The 8,642-nt window shown below is 45.4% G+C and overlaps 1 protein-coding gene across 1 annotated transcript; it reads left to right on the plus strand.

The window, feature by feature from the left end:
- The first annotated feature begins 2,675 nt into the window (after positions 1-2,675).
- Positions 2,676-5,341, plus strand: LOC125758226 (G-protein coupled receptor 161-like). Its single transcript, XM_049415197.1, has 2 exons — positions 2,676-4,599; positions 4,648-5,341. The coding sequence occupies exons 1-2, from the start codon at positions 2,676-2,678 to the stop codon at positions 5,166-5,168; spliced, it is 2,445 nt and encodes an 814-aa protein (XP_049271154.1). The 3' UTR covers positions 5,169-5,341.
- The last annotated feature ends 3,301 nt before the right edge of the window (positions 5,342-8,642 follow it).

The raw sequence follows: 8,642 nt of genomic DNA on the forward strand, positions 1-8,642 counted from the left end.
GCGCTGGCGGCGGCTTCGCTAGATTTATATACACCAAAATTGGTATCTTGTGACGTGACTGAGTGACGAACATAAAAACACGAGTTAACATGACAATCATGACTCGCATGTCATGTACAGCATGACTTACGTGCCACGCTCATGGGGCGCTGGCGGCGGCTTCGCTAGCTTGATCTACCCCGAAATTGGTATTGCGCGACGTGACTGTGTAACGAACATAAATAACACGAGTTAACATGAAAATCATGACACGCACGTCATGTACAGCATGACTTACGTGCCACGCTCATGGGGCGCTGGCGGCGGTTTCGCTAGATTTATATACACCAAAATTGGTATCTTATGACGTGACTGTGTAACGAACATAAATAACACGAGATAACATGAAAATCATGACACGAATGCCATGTACAGCATGACTTACGTGCCACGCTCATGGAGCGCTGGCGGCCGTTTCGCTAGCTTGATCTACCCCGAAATTGGTATTGCGTGACGTGACTATGTGACGAACATACTAACACGAGTTACCATGAAAATAATGACACGCATGTCATGTACAGCATGACTTACGTGCCACGATCATGGCGCGCTGGCGGCCGTTTCGCTAGCTTGATCTACCCCGGAATTGGTTTTGCGCGACGTGACTGTGTGACGAACATAAAAACACGAGTTAACACGAAACTCATGACACGCATGTCATGTACAGCATGACTTACGTGCCACGCTCATGGGGTGCTGGCGGCCGTTTCGCTAGCTTGATATACACCAAAATTGGTATCTTGCGACGTGACCGTGTGACGAACATAAATAATAGGAGTTAACATGAAAACCATGACACGCATTTTCCTCAATGACATACAAGACGATATATGCAGCTCTTTGCTGGCTGCTTCGCATTACATCGATTCCCACAATGCGTGGGATATGCCGGCTTTTTTTATTGACGATATCATTGAAAAGAAAATAACCTATTATTACTTTTTCTTAATATGTTTAAGGAGAGGTTGGTGCCTAGATATGGCTCCGACTGCTCCCCATCTCTTACATGATAATTTGTGCGATGAAGTTATCAATAACACTAAAGTAATGCAATATTCTCGCACGAAAAATGTCCATTCACAAAAGCAATGTCGTTCACACGTCATAACGGATGTTTACGCGTCAACAAGAATGTTCACACGCAAGACACACAAGAAGCATTCGCGCTTAGCAGGTGCGTTCATCTTGCAGTCATTTACAGAAGGTGATCACAAAACATTCACTGGGCACTTGCCCGCACTTTAAACACAGCTGTCATGAAACACGAAAAACAATGTGAAACATGTGACCACAAGTACCTGGCTATAATTAACAATGCGAACAATAGTTGCTTATGTGAATTAGTATCTTCGAGATATTCCTGAGTCTTTTAAAAAGTGCATTAGTGCGCATGCAGCGTTGTTTTGTAGCGTTTCTCCTTCCATATAGCTATTGTACGTTGAGCTATGCAGCAGAAATTCTCTGAAACGTAGTTTCTGTTGCTCCGAGGAAGGAATTTCGCTCAGCCAATAATTTTATCAAAAAAAAAAATGCGACATGCTGCGTTTCACCGTTAAGCACACTCTGTCATTTCTCGCTTGACGATTCCCGGTTTTGTTTCACAGAACTAATTAATTATTCACGCTGCCGGCACTACAGGTTCAACACATGTGTGTCCGACATGAAGCGTTTCCTGGACACGTAGGAGCCTAGGAACGAAAGGAAAAGGAAGTAATTATCTTCCCCGTTACCCGCACATCCATGTGAATGACGCGCACGTCTTCCTTACTAACCACCAACAATTACGAGCGATTTTAGAGGAGGATGTAGAGTCGGTGGAAGAGAGGGCACGGGGGGGGGGGGGGAGCTGTTGCTGCCAGCGAGAAAGCCAGAGCTTCACAAGTACATAGCGTTTTTTTTGTGTTTTTTTACTTTTATTTCGGGTTCGGAACACAAATTTCCTCACGTTTGGCTTCCCAGATGAAGTGAATGAGTGAATCAGCTATTGTATTTTCTCATCCGTGCTGTGCAAAAATGATTATCAAGTTCGAATTTACGCATCTAGAGGTGTTCAGAAGAGTACAGCGAATAAGACAATATGTAAGAAGCATTTAAACCCCGCGAAATACTGAAGTATTGCACCTTATAGTGGATCTTAGGATCCCATGTACTTTGCTACACTGTATTGCAGTACGTACAGGAAGCTCACGGTAATAGGCTCGCGCTGTTCTCCCCAATGTATCAATACCTCATGCGCCCTTTTTAGTTTTCGGGTACATATGAATTTCCTATATAAAACGTGTGCATTTGTAGCAGAACACTGCTGCTGCCCTACAGGCCCACAATGATTAGTTCACTGATTATCATCGTTTGCTCAGTTGTTCCTGTTTTGGAGGTTCTAGTTTCAAGGCATTTAAACTAATTGCCTCTATTTGGAACTTCCTCGATCATTTACTTGTACATCCATACGTGAGTGGTCGTCCTTGTGTCACAAACTGTGCCGCTCCGATGCGTCGTTAAAGCGGGAGGAACTTTGAACCACGAAACAAAAAAGTGTGTTTGCTTGACCCAATGTTACGTGAAGCTCCATTTTCCTGTTTTCTTTTCCTATTTCTTGCACAGGCCCAGACACCTCGTCTTCATGATTAACGGTCGCCATGGATCTCAGCCTTGACAGAAACTCATCTGCTGTAACTCAACGGACGGGACCGGTGAGCAGCAATTTCACTGCCCAGAACCAATCTACAGCCATCGCCAACACAAGCATTCCTCACGAGGTCCCAGGTATCCGGCACTTCGCGCTATCTGGTGATGTCACTCAAGAAGCGCCAACTCCCCTGGAAAGCCCAGAAGACCAGTTATCATCCTTCAGCTACATCAGTGTGGAAGTTCACTACACCCTCCTCTTGTTCATTATGGTTTGCAGTGTCGCCATCAACGGACTTGTATTTGTCCTGTTCTATCAGCGCCCATCAGTGCGCATGCCTTCCAACAAGTTTGTTCTGAATATGGCCATCGTACACCTCCTGCAGACCTTCATCGTGCTTCCATTTGTCTTCGTTTCCGTCCTGTTTCAAGAATGGATATTCGGCGAAATTTTTTGCAAGATACACGGCACACTGTCCGTATGCCTCACCATGGCCAATGTGTTTTCGATTCTACTCATAGCCGTCGACCGTAACTGTGCTGTAAACAGCCCTCTGCACTACTCAATGACCATCACCAAGAAAAGGACGAACGTCCTAATTTTGTCGACATGGGTATTCGCGATAGTCGTCTCGGTGCCGCCACTTGTGGGCGTTTCAGGTTTGCAGTACCAGAAGAGTTGGGCGATGTGTACTGTCACCTGGTACGACACCGGTCTGCTTACCCTAGCGTACTCTTGCGTCCTGTGTGTCCTCGGCTTTCTGCTGCCTTTTGTTCGAATAACGTGGATCTACACGTCCATGTTCCAAGCAGCTCGGCGGAATAGTGCGTGCACTCGCCTCCACAACATCAAGAGCGGGAGCAACGAGATAAGCCCACCCCCATCGGCAGGACTGGACGGCGGGAGTGACATGCCGGTCTGCCTGAACCGCAAATCAGCCTGGTCTAAGCGAACAACTTCCAGCCAAGTGTCTTCGTTATTTGGCGACAAATTGAAGGCTGTGCGCACAGGAGTTTTCGTGGTCGTCTCCTTCACGGCCTGTTTCCTTCCTTTCTTCGCCATGACAGTTGTGGAGCCACATGCGCAGACGTTGAAAGCTCCTTTGCACAATCTTCCAGCCATTGCCATGCTACTCCTGTTCTCGTCTTCACTTGTCAATCCGTATTTGTACGTCATCAGGAACAAAGCAACGCGTAAGCATATTCGTAAGATGTTCCATTGCCTGACGCGCAAACCTAGCTTCTTCTCGCCGCAAGGTTACCACCATAGCCACCAGAGCCCGCTGCAGGAGCCAAGGTGTTCGGACGGTACTAGAGTGCTCGAGAGTACCGCCTCTCTGCGCTCAGATGGGAGCGAAGAGTACCAGAGAACCTGGATGAGGCAATCTCTTTGCCGGAACAAGTCTGGTGAATGGAATATCATAGCCGTTACAACTGAGCCGAGTACGTCACCATCCAGGCGGTCGTCTATACTAGTACACCGTCCACGTTACGTTGATGAGATGGAAGAGCTGTTCCAGCAAGACTCCTCGTACCATCACAATAAGTCCATGCCTGCACGGTACGGTGCCTCTGTAATGAGCAGCAGTTACCGACGAGCATCCCTAGACAGCGGGAAAGTGCCGTGCGAGCGGTTTACCAAAATTCCTGAGAAGCGGTTCAAGCGCACATCTACGACCGTAGGCACATCAGGTGATCGCAGCAAGTCTTTCCGTATTCGCGGTCGTTATGCCAACAGAAAGGAACTTTCACTAGAATGTGATCCGTCGTGCAATATGAACGTCAATCATGAAGACTGGCGGCGTTATCTTAGTGAGTCTTGCCAGCGTCGTCATGGAAGCAACGCTAGGCATGATTTGCGGAGCTACGCTTCTATCCTCACCCATGCTGCTGAAGTCCACCGGGCAGCGCCACGCTCTGCCACTTGTATGGCGCGTGCACAACGCTTCGGCAGCCTACCGTCCGACTCTCACTCGTGCGAAGCTGCCGGACACACGTGTCTACCAGTGCTGGTGCGGGGTAGGTCACTTGCCATGGATGAGCGCGAGAAGAGCGCGGTGGTACCTGCGCAGGCAATATCTCGGTCTGGTGGCCTCAGGAAGACTCAGTTTGCTATGGGAAGGAGATCATCGAAACAATCTTCCAGCGACACGAATACCACCACGCTGGAATCTTTGACCTCGACGGAGTCGCAAGAACTTCCCATCATTTCGTCACCACGCACCTTGTCACCCACGTCGCTGACGTCTTACCGTTATCCACACGTTCAGACGCACCAACAGCATCAGCAGCAGTGCTGGAGACAACGCGGTTACAGTTCTGTGCCTCCACCGACCGCCATTTTGTGTCAGCAGCTACATCAGTCAGCCGAGGTGCCGCAAGATTCTCAGGACCGAAGAGACTCTGGTTTTGAAGACACCATGCTCGAAAGGTGTGACCTCTGCTGTACAGCTGTGAGCGAACATGATTCTATCAAAGCGATGAAGTTCATAGAGCATGTGTAAATTTTCAGCAGACTTTACCATCTACCAGATGGACGACCAAGACTGTGCTGTGCCCTTAGGCTTCTAAAAGGGCATTCGAATATATGTTTTCATGTGAGCCGACTTTTGCCTGTGTTTGTACAGTGAGCCGAGATGGCATAACGCGAACAACTAATGACATTTTAGAATTTTATTCATCAATGGACCACAAGTCTGAAGAGAGTAAAGCGCGGTGGGTCACCAAATCAGTCTACTTCCTCAAATTTCAAACCGTCCTAAATTTTCTTCTTGGGAAACAGGAGGTAACACTACAGGCTTATGGGAGTTGAAACTTCACATAAGCGGTAGTCTGCCATCTCGAGGTAGCGTAGTAGCCACAATAAATACATAAATGGTCTTACGAGTGAATTGCATATTTTATTAGCCTCACTCTGCGTAGCAGAAAGGTCCCACAATGTGTATTTTTGGAACGCCAGTGATAGTAGTTTGGGCTGCATTTATATTCTGCTGTGATGTGAGAGGTCTCAATTGTATGTATTTTCACCAGTTGTGATGCACGGCTGACCTTTATACATTGAGCTTATTGCTGTGTATTTTCTTTGTGAGTGTCACACTTTGTACGTATTTAAATCGATGGCGTGCATCCGCAGCCGGAGGGACGAATTGTGTTGCCTAAGCTTTTATTTTACCTCTTGTATATATACATATGTGTTTGTGAAAAAGTACTGGAGTTGGTACTAGGAAGTAAAATTTATAACATTTTGATTTCTTTTTAAACTTGATGCATTGTATATAGTGACGTATCACGTACCGTGGCATTGAATCCGCGCTTTGCATTTAGAGGAAGTTTCCAATAACCATCAGGTGTCATATTACATTAAGAAAAAATATTGCCTGTGACATTGCCTGCAAAGGGATTGCCGTTTAGAATGACCGTTTTCTTACATTCATGTCTTTCTTGTGCAATGGTGAATATTGTTTAAGTATAGCGAAGAATACAGCAATCGTCAAAACGTTGCCTAGTATACCTCTTTTGTCATATAGGCCAATTCGATTTGTAAACAATCTGCACCGCATAAACCGTGCCTTAATTTTCATTCACGTGCGTCTGGCGACATAATCATGAAGGTGCAGGCTATATCAGAAGAACTTGAAACCTTGGACTATGGTCCTGAGGTGCCCACTAAGTTTAGTTAACAGGTTGCCGATAGTAATGATATTATAATGAACAGCCCTGAAATTCGCACATTATAGATGCCAAGAAGCCTAAGAAGAGATGAAAGCATTTCGAAATTTTTTTTTTCGAAATATGTACAGAGAGTGTTCCTTTTCTGCACATTTTCACTGCCTGTAAAAACTTGTATTTTTGTACATAAAGAATCGACGACCCGGCGTGAAAACTTTTCTTCAGAACAGTTAAGGTGACGCCAAAATGCTCTTGTTGGCACTTCTTGCTATATGAAAGTGGGCGCTGTGCGTAGAACATCAAGCGCTGACCATTCACGCATTTCCTCGAGATTGATCCAAGAGCTTTTGCCGTGTCTATTGTTCATAACATTCCACTGAATCTATATAAGGAGTCTTGTTCATCTTTAGCACCTGCTATTGTACATAGATCAACGTAGTGTGTTATCAGTGAATTCCTTTATCTGTAATTATATGGCGTCACGTGCTTGTGATATCTGGGATTGTCTGTGTTCTTAGAATCGTGACGTTAACTGACTGTTACATTACCTTAACCTTGATTTGTGTTCCTGTTGCTCGTTGCTTGCTGATATCTTCATAGCTCACCACTTGCGTAGACCGACATGTGAAAGTGTATAGATTAACAGCTCCTAATGCTTCATATTGTTTCACATACTGACGTACTTTAACTGGCCCACTTGCGTTCTCTTTTTTTGTGTGAAAATACTCATCGCGTGTTGCCCTACCACGTTTATCACTGCCCTTCAACCAACCTGCCATTTTACTGCAAACAAAGGCACCTACGAAGATGAACATCTACGCTTCAAAGCACCTTTTAAGCCCTAATCCTTTACATAATAGCATTGCTTATACAAAGTTTTCGCTAAGGTGGACGGAGACTGGAGGTAGAGATGCGCCCACATACGAGTCGTACGCTCTACTGCTAGGCAATCGCTGCGTTTGATTGAATCATTACATAAAGGAAAATAGGAAGGCGTAGGAGTGCGCTGGCTTGGGCGATACATACTGAGAAGTGTAAGCTATTTTTACAGCTATTTACGGGACTGACTTAAAGAATTTACAGTGTGTTATTGAGCATATTTCCGTCCCGTTACGGGGGAAATCGGATCGTGTGCTTTGAGCAAAGAAAGTACTGTATAGTGTCATGCTTGCCGTAATGAGTAAAAGCCTATATCTCGTCGCACGTGTCTCCGTTCTCTGATTATTTTTCAGCAGCGATCGAAGGGATGCTATAAAATTAAGTAAGGGATATATACAGCATGATCACACTTCAAATCTTGTGCACTTTTGTATGCATTTTGCACCTCACTGACGAAGTTCTCATGAGCTGTGACCTTTCGTTTAATCATTCATACCTCGATCTTACTTACGACCCCTATAGCTGCAGCCATTCAAATTTTCTCGCATTCGTGGTGCCCCACGCACAGCAAGTACTCCCATGAGTGTACTTCACAGCCCCACAAGATATCTTCCTTGACTTCAAGGGGTGAAAGCTAATCACTCTTAAGAGCTGTCATATCAGCTGTGTAATAAAATCTAGCCTTTGATGCAATCTTTGCTTCCTCCAATCTATATGTTTCTTTTCTCTGTACCAGCGAAGGTGTTCTGCGCTTATCCTTATTCTTCACTCCAAGAAAAAGATTGAGTATTTGCGGAGTATTTCTGCCACAAAGCAATAATCGCCATCTGGCTTGCTCGCATTTGCTCTCTTCAAAGCTCGCGGCTCTTGCAACTTCCCTAAAAAGAATGCAATGTCACGCTGATAGCGCTCACGCTGTTCCTGGGCTGGAAGTGCCGGCCGCGTATTGATAATGCAAGGAAAGTGCACGAGATATGCAAAACTGTTGTTGCTGCGTGACATAAATACTTTCCAAATACTTTTTCTTAGAGGGCCATGAAGGTCATATTTATAAAGGAGTGCTTATTTCTAAAAGGATGTGTATACTTGAGCATAAACTACTATGGCTCTCCCACTCCACTTGGATGCCCAAAAGCTGTGGTACGTTCCTATTTCCAGCCTACTACACTCCATCTTCTTAGCGCCCACTGGAAGAAAAAAAGAGCCAACTGGCTCTTTTTCTGTGAGATCCTGAGTTGCCACATTTATGACTCTCTTTAAGAGACACATGGATTCTTTACAGACCATTATACTCTCGTCGGAGAGTCACGGAACACAAAAAGAGTTAATGCGTCTCCTCAAAGAGAGTCATATACGGGGCAAGTCAAAACTCACCGAAAAGTGTAAGACACACTCTTTTCTTTTCTTTTTTTCTCTTGGGAATCGTTTCT

Source organism: Rhipicephalus sanguineus, chromosome 4 (genome assembly GCF_013339695.2).
Source record: "Rhipicephalus sanguineus isolate Rsan-2018 chromosome 4, BIME_Rsan_1.4, whole genome shotgun sequence".
NCBI classification, from domain to species: Eukaryota; Metazoa; Arthropoda; class Arachnida; order Ixodida; family Ixodidae; genus Rhipicephalus; species Rhipicephalus sanguineus.

Coding starts and splice junctions, on each gene's coding strand:
- LOC125758226 (XM_049415197.1), top strand. CDS start 2,676: ATGGATCTCAGCCTTGACAGAAACTCATCTGCTGTAACTCAACGGACG. Junction 4,600..4,647: donor CTCTGCCACTTGTATGGCGC/GTGCACAACGCT, acceptor ACTCGTGCGAAG/CTGCCGGACACACGTGTCTA.